We start from the raw sequence: 25,804 nt of genomic DNA, 5'->3' as shown, positions 1-25,804 counted from the left end.
CTGATTGGACAGAGGGGTTTGATCAGGCTTGACTTTTCATCCCCTAGCAGCTCCGGATGTTCAAGTTTGAAGTTTGCTCCTTTGGGAAAATGATGTAGAGAGACGTCTTGATTTGAGGCAGTTTTCATGTCTATCTCAAAACAGAGAAAATGGATGTGGACTTCACAATTACATAAGAAGAGCAGCAAAGTAATAAAGTTTAACAACTGTAAATATGGATCCCAGCGCTACTTCTTACATCTGTGAGGTTGCAGCTACATATTCGTACACGCAGCCTTATAATAATGAGCCAGTTCAGCATCCAAGTCACCGGGAACAGAAATTACTGAGTCGAAATAACAACTAGTGATGAGCTATTATATTATGGTGTGAAAAGGGTCAGAGTGAACTTGGTGAGTGAACAGCTTTTGAAAACTAACGCTGTGTTGTTACGGCAGAACCAAAACTAGTCGTGATCATGTAATACAAGACATAAGACATATCTTACTCTTCCAGACATCTGTCCCTCCTCTCATCTGAGTATGATTGAGATTGATGGAGTTTAGCTGACTCTGCTCGACACGCAATACATGATTACTGATGATTTAGATGCCATAATACCACAAGTTTGTGAAATTTCATGATTCTCAATATCAAATTCGATACCACGGTAAAAAACAAATCAATAAATCCCATGTACTTCAACATACACTAATTTAATAAAAACAATTGAAAATTTCAAAGAACAACTAACAGCTGTGAAAGAGAAATTGAGGCTTTGATAAGGAGCTATCGAAGGTAACAGCCTTAAAAACTGATGAATGTTAAATATTAAACTAATTTCACCCCGTCACTGCAGCTGCACTTGTTGCCATCTTCCACGTGTTGGATCGCCGGTACTAATGGTACCTAGAAAAACGGGTACAGGCCTGTTTTCAGAATTTTGGTATTGACTTGGTACCGAAGTATCGGTTGTCATGACATCTCTACTGATGACCAACAAAACCATTTCACTTCAATACACTTAGATCGAAACTCTTAGAGGTGATATTCTGCTTTTTGGCTTTTTCCCTCTCCTTTATTGAGTTATATCTCTTTTTTGTGCATGTAACAGGTTTGCAAAGTGAAAAAACCCAAAGTCCAGCCCAAAGGGAGTTCCCATCTTCCACAGAAAACTCTGCTCTGATCTGCTTGAAAACAGCTCGTTTGTAGTCCAGCCGCTTCCCTTTCATCCCTGTGACGTCACAATGAAAACGCGTCATATAGCTTGCCAAGCAGCTAGCGGGGTCAGGCACGCCCTCAAACCAAGCTAGTCTGAGCGGAGGCCCTTTGGCTCGACTCGCCTTTGTTTGGTTTTCCATTGTAGAAATGTTGCACCTGTATCTGCTTCCAGGTACTTTTTTTCAAATCACGAATGTCGAGGTTCCAAGTGAGCTGAGGGAAACTAAAATATAACGTGAAAACACGACAGACTGCTGATTGGTCAGAGAGAATATTCACTATTCACTGCATCATCACTGCTGCGCCAGACAGACGCCAGCAACAGAAAGTTTTATATTTTACAGTTTTCGTATGGAATTTCATGACTAAATCCACTTCTGAGAAGTTTTGATGTGAGAAATCATCTGTGTAGATTTTGAATATTGACAGTTTTACGAGTGATGGTGGAACAAAAATGTGCTTGAATATTTTCGGAGTTGAGGAACTCCGCAAGTGGCTGCGGGGGAAGCCTGCTGTGACCCGCGGGAGGAGCGTGTGAGGCCGGCCAGCCGCCCGCTCACGGAGCCCTCTGCTCCCGCCGTCACACAGACCGCTGCAGCAACAACGGCAGAGGAAAACACAGCTGGAAGCTTTTCATACCGCTTATCTGTCTTTACATTCTGAGCAAGGTTCAAACGCTTTAACTTAAAAAAGAGAAAGCTGTGTGGATCGCTGGTGTGTGTGTCGCGTTGAACATTACGTCGCGGCAGTTGTGTGTAGTGTTGCTATGACGACAAGCTACGTAATATCTCTGGGTACTGTCTGCAATGGAAAACGGAGCAGGGCCGAGTAGAGTCGAGTCTATCAATTTGCGCTATGGTAGCATTTTTCTGCAAGGCAGCATAGATCGTCACCGGCAACAGTTCAACGTTCAGTCCTAAAAGACGATGCAACTCTGGAAATTCACAATCACAACCTGTAAGTGTGCTTTATTGGTTGTGAATTATATTTAAAATAAACACGGAAATGTAACTTCACAGACTGTTCAACGTTGGCTAACACAGCTAAAGTTACAGCTATAATGCTAACGTTACACCTGATGTGAAAGCTACTGAGCAAACGTTCAAATTGTTTGGCCAATTTTTATGTAAAATTGAGTTGAAATATGGTGATTTTTGTAGTGGTTTATGGTAAGATGTGGAACAATGATGTTGTGTGGTTGTGGACTTGTGAGTAACTTCTACCATCTGCTAGGTTACGGTCTCAGTCTGAAGCGGCTTTGATTTGGATCACACTACCTTGTTTCTTACGACCCGCCCTTCTCTGCTTCTGATTGGCTAGTGGTCCTTACCTGGGAACTGCGCATGTGCAACTCCCAACAAAGATTTTGTACAAGTCAGATGCATCACTCTGTAGCTCAAGAGCGGAGCGTTCAACACAGGGTGAAAAGAGGAGCTGCAGCAATGTGCAGTATGAGAAAAATATGGTGTTTGTTGAAAATGAAACCATGTAAACCTGTTCTGGTACAACCGCTAATTAAGATTTTGAACCTGAAAATGAGCAGAATACCACCTCTTTAAAAGCGTCGTGTTCTCATAAGATTTGTTTTCATTACTGTAACTGTATTTTTGGGTTAATTATACTAATAAAACTAAAACAGAAGACTGAGTGGGGTTACCTCTCCTCAGTGGAAATTATTTGGGTGGGTTTAACGCTCTGCTTTGGTGTAGGTCACGTCTGCCAACACTGACTGGTTTTCTTTTCAGGTGCAGCAGTGAAGTCCCATCGCTTCAAACGGGGAAACTAGCACTGTCCCTTCTTCATGTTAGTAAAACACTGAGATCCAAACTTAAACTAGTGATAAAGATCAACTGACACTGACTCAAGTCGAATTACAAACAATCTAGCTCTCTGAATTTCTGCTGTTATAGCTTGTAAATCATATAAAATAATACTTCCACGAGTGAGACATTTAACCTACAAGTTAAACTGCAGTTTTTGAATGTTCACTGCTTAAAAATCCTCAAAGTGAATATTTCAAAGCCATCAATTCAGTGGTATTTAAATGTCAACATCAAGTATTCAGCAGTGGTACAAGTTTTCAGTTGCGTATAAGATTTGAACCCTTACAGCCTCTCTTTGCTCACATACACACTGAGCATCCACACACACAGCCCACGCAGAAACACACACACTCCCCAACAAACACACTCACGTAAAGAAAGACACACACACACACACTTTGTGCTCACACAGCTATACACTGACAGTATGTGAAATATACACTCTTCCATTGAGACTCCGCTGGATGGACTTTTTTCATATTCCACAGTAAATGAAGTTTGTACAGAATGTCGACACAAAATTGAGATAAAGACCCGCGAAAAGCACACTGGTGTACAGCATGAGTGTTTGTGTCCGTGTGGGGACCCTGTTTGCCCGCTAACGAGGTCTAAGGGGAGGGCGACACTGTGTGTGTGTGTGTGTGTGCATGCGCGTGTACATGTATGTGTGTGTTTGTGCTTTGTATGTATGCAGTATAGATTTCTTGCCACTAGAGAGGTCCAGGGGAGTGATAAATTGAGCTGACAAACACCGTGGAAGGATCTGTACCATCTGTCCAGCCCAGAAAGCCAGTCGTCGTCTCTCTCTCTCTCTCTCTCTCTCACGCTGCAGATTTTAAGACTTGCTGTCCGATTGTGTGTGTGTGTGTGTGTGTGTGTGTGTGTTTTCAGCCCAGCTGTCTCAGATCCAAAAAAGCTGGAGGGAATGAGTCAGAGCCGGGCTCCACAAAAAGCACACAAACCCTGCAGACACGGAGCACTGGAAATGAAGTCACTGTGATCCAAAATCCCAAGAGTCTCTCCGTCTCTGCCTTTGTTGTTTCTCGTCCTCAATAAACACAGTCCAGTTTCTTCTTCTTTATCATCGATGTGTGTGTGTGTGTGTGTGTGTGTGTGTGTGGTGGAGAGAGACGGCTAATCTGAAAAGTCCTCCTGAACACTTTTCCTCCTCAAAAGACCGTTGTTGATGTTTGGATGTCTGTTTGTTGACATTTTCTCATACAGTGAAGGGCGCCGAGTCACGTGACTTTCTCTGGGTCTTGCCAATTATGGGAGTGTGTGTGTGTGTGTGTGTGTGTGTGAATGTTAAGCTTGTGGGTGTTTGTGCGGTGTGTATGTGCGAGTTCGTATTTATGAGACGAAGAGTAGAAACGTTGGCAGGACGGACACACACACAGTCACAGAGATGTGGCAGAGGAGTGGAGCTGATTGCCGGCTGCTGCTCTTGGGCCCTGCAGAGTCCTGAGAGTCCATTGACCCCTGGGCCAACAGAGCCTGAACAGAGAGAGGAGAGGGAGGTGGAGGGGGGAGTTTAAGAGGAAGGGAGGAAAGAGAGGTGGAGAAAGAAGGAGGAAGTGATGGAGGGGAGGAAGGGATAGGCATAGAAAAAGGTAAGAGCATTAGTTTGTATCACATAGATTAAATACAAGATGTTTTTCCTGTAGTTGTTCTAAAGGGTGAGAACGGAAGTAACCCAGTAAATTCTGCTGTTGATTTAGCAGAAACCTCCTGTGAAAATAGCACCACATGAGACTTGACACTGTAGTTGTCAGAGGTGTGACCAAGTAATTATTTTGAAAGTCACATGTAACCTGCTTTCACGCCAAACAAATGTGTAACACTGCACAGAGTAAGGCCATTATTTTTAATGAAAAGTGTCACTAGGCTGGCTTGAGAACTGTGCTGAAGCTGAAGTTGTCATCATTGGCTGCGCCACTCTTGTTTTTGGTGAATGATCTCTGCCAACCTGTTTTTGTCCGCCGCCTGCCCGCTCAGCAGACTCCCAGCAAGAAACCACCGTTTTCCGTGCATTTTTCCTTTACCGCTGTCTCTGTGTCCTGCTATTGGGTCCTCAGGAATACCAAAACATGAAAGAGGTTTTCTGATGTTGACAGGAAATGGAAGTTATGATTGTGTCAGTTTCACCGTAGAGAAGAATACAGTTAATTTTGTGCATCTCTTGCAGAATTATGTAACTTTTTTCTGTGATCACACCTGCACTGAAAAGAAAATTCTGATTTATTTCAACCTGGTGTAATGTTGTAACAGGTTAGCCTGCCCAACACCCTCTTAACACTGGCCTGTTTTAATGGGACAGATTTGACTCTATGCGTCGTGACAATGATCCAATGGTAGCTGAGAATAAAAGCCACTATTGTGCTGGATACTTAGCCCCAGGTTAAAAAAAAATCCCCAAATAAAAATAATATGATAAAAACTGCACAATGTTTATCATCTCATTTTATTATTGCAATTTGAAAAATGCTTCTCTGGCACGAACACACTAAATAGACTGATCCACAGCCTCACACATGAAAACAAAGTGAAACAAGTATGCAGGTTGACCTGCATGCAGATCCCCCTGCATCCAGCATCTATCAGCCGGCTGCTCTCTGTGTTTTCTTTCAGTCAGACTCAGAGACAAGTGTTTGAATTTATATGGAAAACTGTAGGAGGCTCCTGCAGCTCGCCTGATAAACACTGTTTTGCTTGCGGCCTCGTCTCCCAGAGTCTTTACAACAGAGGTAGAGAGTGCAAAGTCAGCACAACCCATACAGCAACAATAGCCACATTTACAGGAAACACAGCAAGTTGAAATAAACCGGAGTTTTCAAGCATGGCAGTAAATATTAGAGGGTACGAGGACACCACTAAATATTAAATATTAATATTCCAGTGTAGTTAGAATTCTTGTTTGCTGCTTTGTAGGATGTGTGAAACTTTACATAACATATAAACACTTAATTTTAATAATAGGTTAATCACATTTTATAATTGTAAGAAGACACACTGTCCATTTCTAAGTGTTTATTAATGTATTTGTCAACAAATATAAGTATAAACATCCACAAGTGATGTACAAATAGATATTAACGGCTGTGATCATATGAAACTTGTTTTTTATCATTATTCGCCTCTTCTTAATTTAGTATATTTAGCATTTATCCATTTAAATTCACTCTATGACAACTGAGCAGACCATCCACTGAAGGATCCGAGTTGTGACTGAAAGCTCTGGAAGAAATCTAGTAGGTGTACCTTTTGTTTGTCAAATATTTGTTATTTCTGAGGTGAAGAATGAATCTTAAAGCTCCACATCCATGTGTAGAGACAATTAATATATGATTCATAACACTTAGGGTTTATTCATTTGTGGTTTATATATATATATATATATCTCAGGCAAACTGAAATACGCCTTTAACCTCACAGGTGCCCCCCACAACAACCCCTATAGAATCTTCGTATGTCCACCCAAAAGGGCTCAGGCAGTAACTTTTTAAAGAGTAAGATGCTGTGTTACCAGAAATAGCTGTTATATCGCTCTCTTCAAAGCCACCGAACTCCATTGACAAAAAATGTTACCGCTGCCAGGTTCTTTTTTCTGTGACTTTAAAAGATTAGTTCGGATGCGAACTAACTTAAGCTGTTGTGGTGGCACCTGTGAGGTTGAAGGCTTGTTTGCCTGATAAATGGGAACTCCCTGGGACGGGAGGTTTCCTGCATTCGGTCTTCCACGATGAAAGAGAATAAATTATTTCATCAGGAGAACTACTGGATATGGTTCCCAGTGTTATGGCTTGTACATGCATTTGCTAGTGTGTTTGTAATCTCTTCAATGCTCCAAATAGTGTCACAATTAATTACATCAAAAACACAAGATGGCGCCAGGGCCTTAATGACGTCAGATGATTCAGACTTTCATTCCATATTTTCATATTTTCTCAAATCTCCTGTATTTTTAACCTTTCTAAAAAGAAAGTAAAAAGGCAGCATTTAGAACATTAGCTGTGACATGTAGTGACGTGAAGTCATTTGGTCAAACGGCACCCGCCAATAAAACAAGAATAAGAAGGAGAAGAGCAGCGTGAGGATTCAGTTGGATGAATGTGAGAGCGATGAAGAACCTGCCAAAAAGACTTACCAAATGGGAGGAGGCTTACATAACATATACATATACTCATTAAACGCCCTTTTGTGTTCTTATTTATTAATGCTGGGATGTTACATAAGAAAAATCAATTATCTCTCGCCTCGACTGTTGCAATGTCCTCCTAGCAGTGCGGTGAAACCCCTACAAATGGTCCAGAACGCAGCTGTGAATCTGGTTTTCGATCAACCCAAAAGGACTCATTCCCCTCTGTATCTATCCCACTGATGCAGCATCTACTAGAATCCGTTGTCACTCGTAGATCTCTTACTCTACTGACGCTTCTGTGTTATTCCTCACATGTTAGTCACTTTGGATAAAAGTGTTTGCCAAATGAGTAAATAAACGTTCACAGCATTTCACTTTCAACCATCACATTCTTCACTGACTTAATGTAGGAATTAGTTGACTTAATCACTGTTGCACTGGTATTTTAAAGCAGCTGGTTGCCTCGTGGTGATTTTAGTATTCAGCGTGTGCACCCTTGTCTAAATGTAAGCGGTGTGTGGACTGTGTGTGGTAGGGGAGGTGAGATGGCCCGAGGCGGGGTGCCTGAAAATGTCCCCTATTTTAAAATCCCAGTGTTGACAGGTATGTTTTACAGAATCGCAAAAATGTTTGCCTTCCAAACCAACCACTCCGAGCACACAAGGCATCGAGAGGAGGCTGCAGAGGTGGCTGCTGGGAGCTAAACTGAGTCGTGTTTGCAGGAGGAGAGTTTTTCTTGAGTGGTGAAAGATGGTCTCGTCAGGAATGTGGATGATGTACAGCCTATGCCAACAAGACGCTGGTTAATGTTATATAGCTTATAATTTAACTACATGTGTTGAGTTTGAGCAGATAATAAAACATTTAGCTTTAAAGAGAAAAGGCTGAACCTGTTCTACATAATGTTCCATATAATTATGTTATAATGGCTTTAGAAAATGATGTGACGCTAAAAGGAGAGCTGGTAAAATCATCTTATCATGCATCTTTTAATTTGATGCAATATTCTTTACTGCAACTATTAAAACCATATTACTGTGTGTCTCTCTCTCACTTTGCTTATCTGCTATAGTCTCTCTCCCTCCTTTTGTGCCTAATAAAACAGTTGCAGAATTTACATCTGCTTTTCTCAGACATGAACTTTCAGAGACAGTTTCCTCCGCTGCAGCCGTACGTCAGAGCTCATAAATCACATGCAGTAGCGGTTTGTATAAATCTCCATTCTTTCCTCTCACATTTTTACTCCTCTAAAACTAGACAAACTGCATGAGCCAAATGTGAACCTTTCAGAACCTCTTTAGTTCTCTCTTACATGTAGTTAGTGCCTTACATAAACCCTCACAGTCAAGACACAGAGTTTACAGCGATATGTAGGTGAATCTATGGCAACCGGCAGCGCTGGTAGAAGCAGCAGCCGGTAGCTCCTTCAAACTTTGTTACACTTTTGGTTTTCATCTATTTTTTCCGGCTTTATTGCTGAAACACATGTTACTTCTGACAGAGATACAGTCATTGGAAAAGGAAGATGGGATAGGAGCCATGTTGGCCCAGCTTGGACTTAATTCTGCTGCTAAAGGTCCAGTCTGGACAAAATGGGACTCATGTCGGCCAAGCAATGAAAATCTGTGACTGTTGAGCCCACATCTTTACAGAGACCTGCCACATCGACATCCCGGATCAAGCACTCGGCAAGTGGTCCATGTTCAGAGCTGTCGGCGCAAGACTCCGGCAAGATGAGAGGAGGTGTTCTCAGTGTTTTTTGCATGTGTCTTCTGCATATAGTATGTTTTATATATTTGTCTCATTTTGTCTTTTATTGACTAGTTTTGATGATGTGCATGTTCCCCTCAGGAAAAAAGGGAACAGCAAATATAAGGGCAAGATGTAAACTGTTTTAATTTACCTGTTCTATTAGAGAAGTTATGCATCAACAGTCATTATGCTGTACAGTTTGAATAAGCGTGTACAACTGTTTTTAACCCAGAATAATCTACTATAAAGAACCTAAATAGAAAGGAGTGAACCCGACCACCTCACATACGTCAGCAGTTATTTCTGGAAAAACAAAAATACAAATCCACACAGGAGATACAGTAAAATGTGTGTGTAAGGCAGTGGATTTTATGTTTTTAATCATGCAGTTTAAAAAAAAACAAAAAAACTGTTGCTCCAATAATTAGTTTTTAAAGTGTCAAAACACAGAAGTGTGTAATCAAAGCTCCTCACCTCCTCGCACTCAAACTCATCAGAGGGGATGCACTTTTGGCCTCCATCCTGTAAAACAAGAAGTCATCATGAGAAAACATCAGAAACATCACAATCACCGCTCTTTAGTCCTCATCGTCCGCCCACGCTTGGTCAGGACAATTAACTCTGGCTCATTAAAAGAAGAACGGCTGTTACTCTCACGTTAGAACAGCAGGATGTTGTTCTCTAATCAACATGCTATCAGACACGATGACGACCGTATGCGTGATTGGCTGAACACCCGTCCTGTTCTAGTGAATCGACCGATCTACTGTCCCAGTTACTGCAGAGGTCAGAGCCACTGAGAAACACTGAGGAGATCATTAAAAGAACAGAACCAGCTGCTCTGCACACTTTCCCGTCGTTTCAGTGTTTAACAGCTGAGCCGAGCTCACCAGCTTCACGGTCATTGAAATGCAGAGCGGTGACGTCTGCGTGAACAAAGAAGCACACTTCCGCCTGCTCAAACACACACACAGCAGAGCATTTATCTCCATCTCCCATCAGCCTCTTTGTCAGAGCTTCATTTGCATATCTACTCCTGGTACCTGGGTGGGAGAGCCAATCAGATGTTATCGCTCCACGAGAAGGAAGAAAACTCTTTTCAGTGACGGGAAATCATCGAGAGCAGAAAGAGAAGCCTGGAAACGCTGCGTGCGGGATCATCATCATTTCCTTTGAAATGCACATGTGCAAACCCACAGATATGCATACATGCACATCCACCACGTTGTTATAGCGATCATTAAATGAATCATTATCATATGGACTATTACCGCGGTAACCTCCTCCGACAATGAACGCCTCCGCAGGTCCGTTTCCTGTGACGGCTCAGCAGAGCTCACAGAAAAATGTTCATGTGCTTTGGGCAAATGATACTGTTCAGAAAACAAATTCCCAGCAGCATGCGGGAGGTAACAGACAGCAGAGGGACACTTTTCTCCATCTCACTCTTTTTCTCTTATCATATCTCTGTCTTTATCTGTTTCCTGTCTGTTTCACCGTCCGTCTCTTTTCAGATGAAACTTCATCTCTGCTGTGTGACCATGGAGGTTTTCACATTTACTGGAAATGCACACGCTGACATTCCAGGTATTTAGAAATGGGTTTTGAAAGTGCTGACACACAGCAGTTTGCAGGTATTGCCACGTTGCTTCATGGACCTGGTGGAGGCGCAGTGGGTGAAATCAGGTTGTAGGTTAAATTGTGTACAGGTGTAGCCATTAAATATTATCTAACTTAGTGTTTCCTAACCTATAGGCCCCGAGACCATTTATGTGGCATTATTTTTATTTTTGCAGCATGTACAAAGAGTTGAGGATATTAACAAGAATAAAAGCATATATAAGTAATATAAATGTTATTTTCTTTGTTTATATACAACCACATATACTATTAAATTGCATGGTTATCATGATTTCCATAATATAAGCCTGCATTATAATGTCAACAATATCTGTTCAACTTAATAAATAAATAATGTTGTATTTCTATCTTTACAACACACAGTTGTTTGGATTATTTCTGGGTTTAACGATTTATCAGTAAATTAAAACAACTAAATATTTTTTCTTATCCTGATAATGCAGATGAGTTGAGGGACTTTTTACAGCTCATAATTATCCCACAAATAAGAGCAAGAGAAATAAAACTAGGACTGACAGAATCCAATAATATGAACTCAAACCTATTTTAAATTGCGGGTGAGGTCGTGCGTGTGCCACCAGTACAAAGCTAACGGTTCACTGGTCTTTTTGTTGCCTTAACTCCTTCATCTTTGCTGTCTCGGGAGAATCCTGGACCTGAAATGAAAGCACCAGTACCCTCCCACAGAATCTATGCGACATCTGCACCGGCTCAGTCATGTCTGCTGAATGGAAGATGGCCAAAAGCCCCAAAAAACCTGCTGTATATCGAGCGAGCCGCTGGCACCAGACACCGTCCCTGTGCTACAAGGATGTCTGCAGGCTCCACATAAAGGGAAACACCATCCACCCTGAGGCATGGCTGAGTTCAGGAAAGCATCAAAATGAGCCAACTGGAGACACGAGCCGTGGGACACTGCAGCTCCAACTCTGTTCTGTACAGCCAAAGCAGGCGCTGCCAAAATTAAATAGTAATGGCAGAAAAAAACATTATGACAAAGAATAAACAACTTCTCTACTTCAACAAACAGAAGTTACTTGATCTGACCACCCCAAATCAGCACGAACACATTATTTGTCAACTTTTACAAATCACTATTTGGTGATGTGACAACACTGTTGTTCGGGTTTCCACATACTGGGTAACTGGGCCGATTTTGGGTCTGACTCAACCTGTCCAGGGGATAGAAGTCTGAAGTCACGTTTGATCACGAGAGGTTCTGTGAGATCCCAAGTCGCCAGAACCGCGACTCTGAAACCATTTAGTATAAGCACTGAGTGTGTGGTCCTGCGTCTGGACTGAACCATTTGGTGTGTGCATTCTTAAGATTAAAATATTAAACATCGGTTCATTCTGTTGTTATGTCTGCGGGATCCCACGCTTTCAATCGGTTAAGATTTGAAAATCCTCTAGTGTGCACCTGGTTTTAGGGAACTATCAATGTCATTGTTACAATAATAAACATGTTGTCGAGGTTAGGGAATGATCGCTATCCCTCTGTGGACACAGCACAACAACAAGATAAACTGAACAAAATTATAAACGCAACGCTTTAGTTCTTGCCCCCATTCATCATGAGCTAAGATCTAAGACTTTCTCTATGTACACAAAAGGCCTATTTCTCTCAAATATTGTTCAGAAATCTGTCAAAATCTGTGTTCGTGAGCACTTCTCCTTTGCCGAGATAATCCATCCAACTCACAGGTGTGGCATATCAAGATGCTGATCAGACAGCATGGGTATTGCACAGGTGTGCTTTAGGCTGGCCACAATAAAAGGCCACTCCAAAATGTGCAGTTTCATTGTATTGAGGGTGTCTGGAAACCAGTCAGTGCCTGGTGTCACTGTCTGCCATCTCCCTGTCCAGTGAGAACTGGGATAAATCCGTGAAGAAAACACTCCTCCAAAGTGCCAGACGCCATCGAATGTGAGCATTTGCCCACTCAAGTCGGTTACGACGATGAACTACAGTCAGGTTGAGACCCCGATGAGGACGACGAGCATGCAGATGAGCTTCCCTGAGATGGTTCCTGACAGTTTGTGCAGGAATTCTTTGGTTATGCAAACCGATTGTTGCAGCAGCCGGACGGGTGGCTGGTCTCAGACCATCTTGGAGGTGAAGATGCTGGATGTGGAGGTCCTGGTCTGGTGTGGTTACATGTGGTCTGCGGTTGCGAGGCCGGTCATGTGTACTGCCAAATTCTCTGAAACGCCTTTGGAGACGGCTTATGGTAGAGAAATGGACATTCAATTCACGAGCAACAGCTCTGGTGGACATTCCTGCAGTCAGCATACCAATTGCACCCTCAAAACTTGCAACATCTGTGGCGTTGTGTGATGGAACTGCACATTTTGGAGTGGCCTTTTATTGTGGCCAGCCTAAGGCACACCTGTGCAATCCCCATGCTGTTTGATCAGCATCTTAATATGCCACACCGGTCAATGGATTATCTCGGCAAAGGGGAAGGACTCACTAACAAAGATTTTGACAGATTTGTGAACAATATTTGTGAAAAATAGGCATTTTGTGTATATAGAGAAAGTCTTAGATCTTTGAGTCCAGCTCATGATGAATGGGGGCAAAAACAAAAGTGTTGCGTTTATAATTTTGTTCAATATAGTTTGAGCACGTAACTCTCCTAAAACTACACATATACAATCTAAAGAAGTTAATCAAAAGTATGTTTATGTGAGTTAAAAATGACACAGTTGAGTAAAATATCTCTACATCCAGTCACATCGTATGTCGAGGCATTCTATAATTCATGCTTTAAGTCTCTTACATAATGGATAGCAATTTAAATCGGGCCTTTAACCTCCAGCCTTACACCTCTTCCCTGTACATAATGGATAGGTTCCACTTTCCCAGAAGGCAAGCAGGACGACGCTAATGTGTGAAGGTGAAGAAGAGCAAAGCACACAAATCTGTTCTGCTCAGACATCCCCAGTTGTGTCTGGATGTGTTCTGTTTGCTCGCTCCTATAGTTGGCCCGAAGTCAGCTTCTGATAAATACAAGACAAAACTGATTTTTATTGATGTTCTGCTCAACAAAGACAGACACAGTGGATAAAGGTTTAAAGTTTTCATGCTGGCCAGGAAGCTGGAAAAGAACAGGAAATAAATGCATTTGTTTACTCTCCTTTATAACTTGTTCTGTTTTTGTGAGTTCTTACAGTCCATAATTCAGAGAAATAAGACATAGCTCTGTTACGTCTCCTGTTGATATTTATGTTAAAAACAGAATAATACATGGATGCACTATTCTATGTCCACTACTAAGCACTTCAAGTCCAGTGAAAAACCTTAAATGGCAGAAAGGTAAGCAGCAAACTGCCGAAGTTAAAAACAACGTTTACGTCACCAAAACAGACATTTTCAGATCTAAAATGAACAATTAAATGAAAGAGTTTCATTCATTATTTCACTGTAGGATGACCAGCTGCTCTGTCTTCCTTCATCTATATATTATATATAAATATACAATATAGTACAAATAAAGCTTCTGAGGATGTATTAACAGGCTGTTACAAGGTGTTTATAGAAATGTGTTTCATTTCCTTCTACTGCTGCAGAATAACCAAAGAAGGTAAAGACAAAGTTTAATAATAAATAATGACAGAAATAATGTAAATTTCAGAGATAAACAATTTTCAGGGATCAAAAAATGATTTAAAGAGGTGGTATTCTGCTCATTTTCAGGTTCAAAATCTTATTTAGAGGTTGTACCAGAACAGGCTTTTCACCCTGTGTTGAAGGCTTCGTTTTAGCTATGGAGTGATACATCTTGTCTCTACATGATCTTTGTTGAGAGTTGCACATGCGTAGTTCCTAGTTACTCACTGTTTTTCCACCAGTGTTTTAGAGGGCGTGTCGGAGTAGCCGCTTGGCGAGCGTTGTGTTAGGCGCATTTAGCTTTCATCCCTGTGACATCACAGGGATGAAAGGGAAGCGGCTGGACTACAAACGAGTTTTCAGGCAGCTCAGAGCAGAGTTTTCTGTGGGAGATGGGAACTCCCTTTGGGCTTTTTCACTTTGCAAACCTATTACATGCACAAAAAAGAGATATAACTCAACAAAGGAGAGGGAAAAAGCCAAAAAGCAGAATATCACCTCTTTAACAACTTCAAGTTAGTCTGCAGCAGTGGAAGTACACTGTTCCTGTGCTCTAATGGAAGATGCTAACATTAGCATGTTCAGCTAACTACTGCTAACAGTGGAAACCTAGCTGGAGTTACGAGTTACAATTGGTTTGTCCTTATCCTCAGAGACTTTTCTCTTTTAAAAGAGAAATATAGTGTAATGTCTGAATGAAATATTTTGTAGTCCTTAATGTCCTTTAAAGCCTTTTTTTCTTACCCACACAATGAATGAATTTAGAGAAACTCACCTGCAGGTTGGCACAAGTGGAAAACATACAAGCACTGTCCATGGGCTTGATTGCGTTGCCGTGTAGAGAGGGAGCGGGTTTAGAGATGACTGGCGGCTGAGGTGGGGGCAAGAAGGTGGACGATGGCTCGGTTACAAGAAGAGTCCCTCCTTCTGAGCCGTAACCAAACGACTGGATGGCATTTCCTGTGACGGGGGATAAAGAAAGCAGAGCGGGCATCTGTTATTAGCCAAATTACATAGTGACAACAAAATGACACAGTCCGTCATTTTACTTTACTACTTTAACGTCTTCCTGTCTTGTATCAGAAATATCTGTATTTGTATTCATACTCAGAGTGGGAAAGACCTACCATGGAAGTTTTGCTGCTCACAAAATATGCAACATAACATGGTTAACCATGTACCTACATTAATCAAAATCAAAAGAAGTACATCTAAACTGAGTTTAAATAGAAGCCGTGTATCTTAGTTAAAGTTAGATATGATAAAACCGAGCTTTAACAGTGTAAATACAACTCAGAATTACGTTGGACTATATTGCATAATTTCCCAATGGATGTGAAGTTGGCCTGAAGTGTCTATGATAAGCAAACTTTCCTTGCACAGCCTTGTGTTGTATAATGAGAAATAAACTACCTAAATACCTTGACTGTCTTGTATGTGCATGTAGTGGGAAGAGTTCCAGCAGAAAATAAAGTTGTTTTGAAGCCTCTATGAAAAAAGAAAATGAAAAAGCTGTTCATAAAAATGTCAAAAGCTCTCTTGGCCAGTGTACATGACCTTTGGAGCCGGTCACATGGGGTACCACGCGTCAATATCAGAATCGGGTTTATTGCCAGGTACATTTTCACATACGAGGAATTTGCCTTGGTATGAATTGGTGCTTACTGTACGAGTAACATAAATAGTAATATAAATATATGAAAAGTAAGGAGATCAGAAAAAATGTACAAGTATATAAAAAATATAAAAAAATACAATAATACTATAAAACAATATCAAACCATGAGGTGAAAATTACCCCTGTTCAACATCAAGCTTCATCCTGCACTGAACCGACAACATGATGAGAACTCTTTTGGAGGATGAACCTCTCTAAATGTCTGAATATTGAACCTGGAACGCCTCCGTGATCTAGCCACAGACTGTTTGTTTACATTTTGACAAAGCAGCACAAAGTCGTGCTGCCTCAGCTTCTGGCAGTTCACAGTCCGTACTGTACAAACATCATCATCTGTTGATATGTGAATAATGACAAGTTTGTTTTTTGTGTTATAGCCTATCCATCCATTTTCTGCCTCTTATTCCAGACGTCCCTCTCCCATGTAGCTTTCCCGAGGCTTTCCCAGGCCAGATGAGATATATAATCTCTCCGGTGTGCTCTGGGTCTACCCCGGGGTCTCCTACCCATTGGACATGCCCAGAAAACCTCCAAAGGGAGGCACCCAGAAGGACCACCAGCTCTACGCCAAGCTCCCCCCGGATGTCTGAGCTCCTCTCTCCAAGTCCAGACACCCGGCGGAGGAAACTCAGTTTGGTCGCTCACAGGGCTTGACATTAACTTTTTTGCTTACTAGCCAAAGTTACTAGCCACACAGCATTTTTAGTAGCCACTTTTTTGTTGGTGGGAAATGATGTTTTATACGATAAAAGTTGACTATAGTGTGCTAAAATTGACTAATATTATCATTAGCTCTGATAATGTTGTGTGTATTATAATGTATGTATAATGTTGTGTTTCTTTGAAAACATGTAGTCTATTAAAATAAACACATAAAAAGAGTAGCTTCTTATTGTAAATAACAAAAGCTCTGCATAAACTGAAAAAAAAATTGTTTAAATCCTATTTATTTATAACAGCAGTGGTCTAATTACTGTAATACAGAGTAGAAAATTATCTGCTTAAGAAACAAAGAGCAAAGATGAAAAATCCACAACTAAGGCATAGGATTAAAAACAATTATGTGGGCCTATATCAATTTGTGCACTTTGACTGTTTTACAACTGCATTTCCTCAGAGCTGGGACTGGATTTATGTTTATCATCATGAAACTCTGCAGTAGCTCTGAGTAAGGATACAAAATGAGTATAGGCTATATTTTCCAGATTATTTCCATTCAAACTACTTTTCTACATGGCATGACAACTTTTATTCAAACATAGAATCAACTCTGAAAAGGTAGCTGATATGATGATATGATGTGATATAGGGGCAGCCCTGCTAGAAGCCTATGCCATTTTCTATTTTAACCAGATGGAATGATCTCTGTCATCACACACGACTGGTTGCTTGCACACGCACATCGACACGGCGTTCAGTCAGTGTGTGAGTGTGCGTGGCCGAGCAGTGTGGAAGAAGAGAAAAAATGCACAGGAGAACGAGAGACAACGAAAAGGCAGAGCTGAGGCGGAAACAAGCCAGGAGTAAAGTGCTGTGAAATGCTGTAAATTTTCATGATTTAGGGAACTGGTGGTGTTTAAAAGCAAGCGGGAGGCTGACTGTCTGCAGGTCTGAGGGACTGTGGCTGCCCTGTGACAGATTAAACTTTTACATTCTCTTTGACAAAAGTCTGGATGTCATAATTGGCGCCTCAGCAGGCCAAAACAGGCCTCAGACCACCGGGAAATCTCCTGTTTAAAATCCACGTCTTTGTGACGGAGGGGCAAGAGCAGTCACCACACCCGGGTTTGAACCTGGGTCTACAGGGTACCAAACACGTAACTTGCCCGCAATGCCAAAGAGCCAGGCTCGTTGGCATGGCAGTCATAGTGCATACTCAACCGTAGTGACCCACCACACTGCCCTCCCCATTGGGAGACGCCCCCCTGCGCTTCACGCATTCAGCCGTCCATCACACTTCCTGCCAACCGTACTCCTCCCATCACAGGGTGCCCCCATGCTTCACCCATGTCCCTCACACACAACCTTGGGGGTCCGTCATACGCCTCACACACTGGGTAAACCTCTAAAAATCCCACCACTGCCACCACCACATGTGACGGAGGGGCAAGAGCAGTCACCCCACCTGGACTTGAACCTGGGTCTACAGGGTACCAACTCATGCAACTCGAGCCAGGCTCGTCGGCATGGCGCATACTCAACCGTAGTGACGGTAGTCCGTCACAGTCTTCTTGTTTACAGTGTCGTCGGTCAGTAGCTTGCACGACAATAGGCTTCCCTAATAGACCAATGAAAAACACTATGTGCAGGTAGTAGGCCTACTCATGGGAGTTATAGTGTCACATTGCATTTGTTTGTTATTTAATGTCTTTTGACAAGACTACAATTTTTCAACACGCCAAAGTGGCTAGTGGGAGTGACTGTGTTACCTGCCACAGATTTCAGCCGTAGCAGGTAACACAGTCGGGTTGGCGAGTGTTAATGTCAATCCTTGGTCACTCGTATCCACCTTCTCATTCTTTAAGCTCGTGAACACAGGTGAGGGGTGTTGTACCGGACAATGGTCTACTACAACGCCTGTTCAAATGGTTATGGGAAATTCTGTTTTCTTAATTGTCTTTTTAAAACAGCATTATATTCAGGGATTCAACAGAAGATGGTTGAATGTGTGGACTCCAGGAAGACAAGCGATAACTTTGTGGAAGCTAACGGAGATCTGAACAAGGAATAAACAGTATGTATTGGCCTACATACTGTCCATTAACAGCACTGTAACCACACTGCTGAAACAGTAGCATGAACAATGAACAAACAAACCTTTTAAGTCCACAGCAGTCAACAAAAACAAGTCCATGGAGTCATTAGAAATTCTTGGCAGGGGACGATGTATGTAGCATAATCCACTGGTGCGTTTGGTGAATGATTGATGAACACACTCTTCTGATGCAAACCACTCAACATGAAGCAAATTAAACTCTGTTAAACTATTCCTCATGCATTAATGTAAAAGCAGGATTTTACTGCTGTATTTTCTATTATTTATTTTGAACTGTTCAGTATTGGACAGCAGCTAATGATTATTTTCATTGTGGATCAATCTGCTGATTATTTTCTCCATTACTCGATTGATTGTTTGGTTTGTAAAGATTCTGAAAATAGTGAGAAATGCTGTCACAGTTACACTCCGACCAACAGTCCAAACCTCAACACAAAAATATCATTCAAAGGAAAAGCAGGAAAAAGCAACCAGACTCCATTGACAAAAATAGTGATTTTACCTCTCTGGCCAACAATTGCCTCGAGTATGTGCTAGTTGTTTACATTAATGCATGAGGAATAATAATCTGATAAAATAATATATAATAGTACAACAGGCACGGGGACATTTTACTGCACATAGTACTTACACTCAGTATGACCTCTGATACTGACCAGGTGTCAGCCAGATGTGACTGAGGCAGCGGTAGACCAGCAGCTTCAATGTTCCTTGATGTAAAATAACTGTTTTTATCAATGGAGTCTGGTTGTTTCTGGATCTTAGGTTTATCTCTGTAGGGACCCTTTCCATAATGCTGTCAGACACTTTTAACAACAATCTGAAGCTGTTAGCTGCAAAACCAAGCACTTTAGTGAACGTACTCTGAGGTTGACTAACCGAGTAATTGTACGTCCACCACTATCTCTAACTGTTACACAATGTTTTAGCATTTATAATTATCCTATATTTGCTGCTCGTGGCCACAGTGGAAGCTGTTTAGCAAGTTTCATGATGTCACAAACTTGGCAAGCTTGTGATTTTGTTTCCTGTTTCCCATTTCACGTCGGACTTCTTCCACGGCAGGTTTGTCTGATCAGATACAATCGATTAAGCACTCTGTGGCTTGTATGATTAGATTCTGATCATGTTTAATACATGATAACACAAAGCTCTGATTCTACACTGACGTGGTTATTCTTCGCCACAGGCACATTTCGCACGTGAGCATGAATGTATATGCCCACATTAAGTGAGAGAGGGGGAGAGGGTGTTTGACAGAGAGGAGGTGCCGAGGTGATATTGTAGCTGGGTTAGTGCTATTTAAAGAAAGTATCTTGGGATCTTCAACAATCGTCCTCCTTCGTCTAGCCTTTCTCCTCAGTTATCAGACTCGCTCACACTTTTTATCCCCTTTATCTACATATAACACTTTAATGTTGCCATACTTGCAAGGACCTTCCCTGTCTCTATAATCCAGTCCTCACTCCTGACCCCACTCCACAGAAAGCTCCACACATACAACTAGAGCTGAAACCATTTGTCGATTAAAATTCATCTGTATTTTGTAATAAATTTGAGTTAACGTTTCAAGTAAAACGATCAGTTTCTTAAATGAGAATATAATTCTGCTTTTCGCTGCTTTACATCACTGTAAATTGAATTAGAGAGGATACAATTAGTTAAAGCAAACAAAGGCCATGTTTGATGGCTCCGGCTTCTTAAATGTGAGAATTTCCTGCTTTCCTCTGCCCTACATATAAACTGATGATCTTTGGGTTTTAGACTATTGGTCGGACAAAACAAGAAGTCTGATTACGTCAACTTCGGCTCTAGGATACTGTGATGGACATTTATCACATTTCTGCAGTTAAATAGACCAAACGATTGACCAATTATTGGAAAAATAATCTGCAGATAACTATTTGCAGCCCTAAATGCAACCCTGACCCAAAACGTATTCTAATCCTAATGTCCACATCATTATACAACACAATGTCTAAGGTATATATATTTTTGTCTTCATGGCTTTGTGTCTAAATGTGGCCCTCTGGAAGCAACACACAAACTGAGGACTCACTGAGGCAAGTGTTGTGTGTGAAGTCCCGGTGGAAAGCGTCACACTCTGGCTCCTGATTGCCGGTGCCCCTGCAGGTGCACCACAGGCTGATGGTGATGTTGGAAGGACTGCTGTCGCTGTAGTTCGGCGTTACATCTGAGCCTGAGAGAGAGAGAGAGGGGGATGGAGTAAATATAGGGGAGGAATAAGAATTAGGATGGAGATTAGCCGGGAAGAAAGGTAAAGAGGATTTTTGCAAATTGGGAGTGGAGTCACTGAATGTCTTCCAGCGAGGAAGTGAGTCACCTGCAACATGTTTCTCTGACAAAGACATACTGCTTAAAGAACAACAGCATCTGCTGGAAAATCCCAAATAAAAGATGGTTTTCAAATAATTGGTCCATTCTAAAATAATAGCAGGAAAACAAGGCCAGTTCCTAATGAAGACAGAGTAAATTACAGTAATAACAGTAAATTACAGTACGTTTCCACAGCATTCATTCCATCATTGCAAGAAGAGAGTCATGTTATGCCAACCATTCTGCTGCGCCGAACAAAACTTAATTGAACATATGCTAAACCCTTCTTCTGAACAGTCCAATCACAGCTGAACAGCAGGTGTGTCAGTGTTTGTCCACACCTGCACGCTGTGTTCAAGGAGCTGCAGAGAGTTTGAGTGTTTGGAGGGTGGTGTCACAACACCAAGGGCTAAAGTGTAAAGAATCAGAATCAGGATCCGCTTTAATGCCAGGTATGTGTACACATACAAGGAATTCAACTCGGGTTTGTACATTACTGACGATGTGCTTACTTGTACAAAAATACCATAACTATAATAAAATAATAAAATAAATTCAGAAACAAACTACAGTATAGACAACACTAATATACACACTTTGAACGAAACAATATAGACATATTGACAAATAGTGCAGTAATCAGAGTGCAAAGGATGCAAGAGTAAACTATTATTCTCAGGCTGGCACAGTGAGCTGGATGAGTTTGGTGCTGAGGATGTCCGGGATGATGGTGTTGAACGCCGAGCTGAAGTCCACGAACAGGATCCTTGCATGTGTCCCTGGAGAGTCGAGGTGTTGCAGGACGTGATGCAGACCCAAGTTCCATCATCCACAGACCTGTTAGCCCTGTAGGCAAACTGCAGGGGGTCCAGCAGGGGGCCTGTAATGTCCTTCAGGTGGGCCAGCACCAGTCTTTCAAAGGACTTCATGACTACAGATGTCAGATAGTCATTTAGTCCAGAGATGGAGGTTTTTTTGGGACCGGAATGACTGTGGAGCGTTTGAAGCAGGAGGGAACTTCACACAGCTCCAGTGATCTGTTGAAGATCTGAGTGAAGATGGGGGCCAGCTGGTCTGCACAGATTTTCAGGCAGGATGGAGACACACCGTCGAGGCCAGGAGCCTTCCTGATCTTCTGCCTCTGGAAGAGGTGGCTCACGTCCTCTTCACAGATCTTGAGTGCAGGTGAGAGGTCAGAGGGGGAAGGTGACTGTAAGAATGTGTTTGCTGCTCCAACATAAGGTGCTAATATCAGCATACCAATCTAACCAGATAACTGCCTACAGTGGAGTGCTAATCTAGTGTTACCGCCAAAGAGCGTATCATTAACTAATGACATAGTTTTGTGGGGTTGTAGATAACATTACAAGAAGCCCAGTTTAGGAGCCAGGATGCTACTATATCTGTAGTTATGTCAAACACATAAGTAAGCCCTCATTTTCAAAGCTTTAAAAGTGAAGCATGAAAGAAAAAAGCAAAGCTAACCTGGTAAAGTACCAGTCTGATGTTAAGGTAATGGGCCTATTAGGACCTTTTCTATACGGCAATACAAGAACAACGCCATTTCTTTCTTCCCACGTCTTCTACATGAATTTTTACCTGCGACCTCAGTCTATTAGCATGATGTTGTGCATTTAGCTTAAACCTAAACACCTGCTTTCAGGCCCTGCCTCATGCTCTCAGTCTGCCCATCTCACAGCAGATAACAGGAAGCAACATAGCCACTCCTCGAGAAACTCTTCTTCTTCATCTTTTTTGCCATTTTAGCATCAACATCAGTGCATAAAAGCTAAAGCAACATCCAAGGTGGGTTAAAATCAAGGGCATCGTGACTGGTTGAAGCCAGAACTGAAGACGCCTCAGGCTACAAGTATCTTCAATCAACTCCAGTTGCCCTTAATTTTAACCTACCTTGGATAACTATGACTTGGATGGCTGAGAATCTTCACAGACAGCAAAAGCAAAACAGTTTTCATGGCTATCATTGATGGAGAAACACACACAGAGAGACCTTTCACCTACCTGTGCTTTCACATTTCTCAATTTCACATATATACCAGCTTAAACTTCCCAGCTTCTCTGTGGTTAAATTCAAATTTCATTTATAGCAAGAAATCCAGGGAATCCCAGTAAAAAAAAAGAGTGTGATATATTCCTTGAATGCAGACATTTTAAAATGACAGGAAGTTCTTCAATCCTAGTACTAATGGAATTAAACCGACTGATCCATCTGTGCTGCTCCAGGGAGCACTACCTGAACAAGTCCTGATGGTTCCTATTCATCATAAAATTGTTATTGTAATTCCACTACTGTCACTTTATACTCCTGCACTTTCTACTGTACATTTCACATACTCTGTATAGTTTTTATAGTAAAGTTTATTTTTGCACAAGGTGTATTATTTCTACTCTTTTTTATTATTATTTTTTTTACACACAGTTGATGTTGTATAGTGTCCTTTGTGTGTTATTGTTATTTCTATTTTTGAGGTTAATAAATGAGAATTTACAGTGACATCAAATGTGTACCTTTTAAAGAAAACTGATTTACTAAACTTACCAATGAGGCCGACGTAGGACACGAGGCAGCCGTGGTAGTTATCATGGGGGCAGCTGGTGGCAGTGTGAGATGTCATTTGGCAGTTCATGTGGAAATCAGCGAGCCGAGACCTACAACAGTAAAAAGACATCTGTCAGCATCACATCACATTTGGTAAGTTGTTGGAAAACATGTTCGTAGATCAAATGATAAGGTGTTTAATTGAAAGAGTAATATGCAGAAAATGGTCATTGGTTGAAGCCCGTACAGCGCGGTCACAACAGTCAGTCACAACATTTCTCTGAGCTTCTTATTTACCGGGCCGTTTACTCCCACCTCACATTATCAGAATCAGCTTTATTGCCAAGTAGGTTTACACATTCAAGAATTTGCTTTGGTCACCTGATGCATAACAATAAACATACACATTTATAAATATAAAAATGTGAAATTAACAAGATGTATTTCTAACACATTTGTGTTTTTCTTTTCTCATTTGCCACCCGTTCACACCACAGTGGAGTGCTTGTTGTGTAACAAATTATTAAAACAAACCAAAGAACCTCTCCTGAAAGCTGAAAATCCTTGGGGAAATAAAAGGCTGATTCATGCTGTAGTTTGGGAGATTATCTTTGCATATCCAGTACGCGTGTCCTGCAGTATCCACTACATCATGCATATGTTAATGCACGGGAAACTGTCACAGGCAATAACTGTACAGCTGCTGAGCTTAATCTACTGCCTGGCCTAGTTTTGTGTTTCACCATCCTGTCTCTCCTCTTTCTTTGTCTCTCTCTCTCTCTCCCCCCTTTAATTCCTGAGCCTCTCTGCTGCTTCACTTTTCTCACACAATTCCTCTTATCTTGATGAACCTAAAGTTGCAGCGTGTTGGAGAGACGGAGGCAGAGAACGAGGGGAAGAAAATGTGAGAGGTGTCGTATGGTAGGATCAGCAGGGTGACAGAAAGGTGTGATCACGTCGCTATGTGATACCTCACGACAGACGATGTCCACCTGTGTGTTTATGTGAATGTATAAGTGCGACTCTCTCACACATGTGACAGTGTTTGTGTTTGCTTGTCTGTCTGTCGGCTGCAGAGAATGATATAGTTTGACAGGCATGAGTGCTGTGCATTTGACTTTCACACATAGGTCAGTGTGTGTGTGTGTGTGTGTGTGTGTGTGTGTGTGTGTGTGTGTGTGTGTGTGTGTGTATTTGGGGAGTTGTGTGTTGGCCTGCTTCAGTAATCCTGCCAACGATGTCATCTCTAGACAAAAGACACAACCATTATCCACACTGACAAACACACACTTTCATGCAGTCTCTCTCTCTCTCTCTCACTTTCTGTTTCTCTACATGAGACACACACACACACACACACACACACACACACACACACACACACAGACTGTGGCACCTTCATCCTTGGCTTGTCAGGGCAGATTGCAGTGTGAGGGGATGAGTCAGATTGTTGAAGAGCTGACCGCTGTGGAGTTGTGTTCGTGTTTGGCAGTCGTTTGTTTCAAAGAATCATGAGGACAGTGTTTTCAGACGTGTGACTGGGATTGTAAAGGACAAAACAGCCACGTTCACGTCTGTCAACCATTTTCAAAGCTTAACATTGATTTCTAGAGTTACACATATAATTTGCCTTTCAGTCCAGACATCATCCCTTTATGGTTTGACAGTTACCCTTCAGACTTGAGAAAAGCTACTTCACAGAACATCTTGTTAGCTTTTATTCTCATCAAAGTTGTTTTAAAGTGTGTGTTCAAGCAGCTGGAAGCTCAGATGTCTGCTACTATGGTGCGTTTGTGTGGTGGTGAGCTCAGACTGCACTATAGTTATAGTGATAGCTACTTATGAAAGACTAAAGGCGACCCTCCAGTGACCTTTCACTTCAGCATGTGTTACCAGGTGTTTGGGAGTTCTACTACATATGTTTTAAGGTGTATTCACACCTGTCTTGTTTGGTTCGGCTGAATTGACCCTTCGCTAAGCCACGCCCCCTGTAGTTACTGTTGCTAAGTCCGACAAACTATCAGACCTGTATCACGGCGCTGCCACAGTCTATTACTGCGCTCCCTGGAGAAATATTGTCAAATTTTTGGAAAACGCGATCTCAGAAAGAAGCAGACAGTTTAGCAGTTGCATTGTGCATTTGAAGGTTTTATTCAGGCTGTCAGACTGACTCAAACTAATGTGAAAAAAATAATGACAGAAGCTAAAGCCTACCAATCAGAGTAAAAGTGAACCACCGTATTATTAGTGACTTTTGAGAAAGAGGACAACGATATGAAGGATGAG

The 25,804-nt window shown here is 41.7% G+C and overlaps 1 protein-coding gene across 1 annotated transcript in view; it reads right to left on the bottom strand.

Moving 5' to 3' along the window:
* Window positions 1-2,673: 2,673 nt before the first annotated feature.
* Window positions 2,674-25,804, bottom strand: part of gfra2b (GDNF family receptor alpha 2b) — a 132,656-nt gene continuing 109,525 nt past the window's right edge. Inside the window, exons 6-10 of the mRNA XM_038734671.1 lie at window positions 23,519-23,628; window positions 20,681-20,821; window positions 14,943-15,127; window positions 9,388-9,435; window positions 2,674-4,517 (exon numbers count right to left, since the gene is read on the bottom strand). Coding sequence (XP_038590599.1) covers window positions 4,374-4,517; window positions 9,388-9,435; window positions 14,943-15,127; window positions 20,681-20,821; window positions 23,519-23,628 — 628 coding nt within the window. The 3' untranslated portion in view covers window positions 2,674-4,373. The remainder of the gene's footprint in view (window positions 4,518-9,387; window positions 9,436-14,942; window positions 15,128-20,680; window positions 20,822-23,518; window positions 23,629-25,804) is intronic.

This window comes from Micropterus salmoides, unplaced genomic scaffold, assembly GCF_014851395.1.
Source record: "Micropterus salmoides isolate LMB-PRFRI ecotype aquatic unplaced genomic scaffold, ASM1485139v1 Ms_hic_scaffold_20, whole genome shotgun sequence".
Classification (NCBI taxonomy): domain Eukaryota; kingdom Metazoa; phylum Chordata; class Actinopteri; order Centrarchiformes; family Centrarchidae; genus Micropterus; species Micropterus salmoides.
Note: the sequence above shows the minus strand (reverse complement) of the source record. Positions and strands in the feature narration are given on the sequence as shown.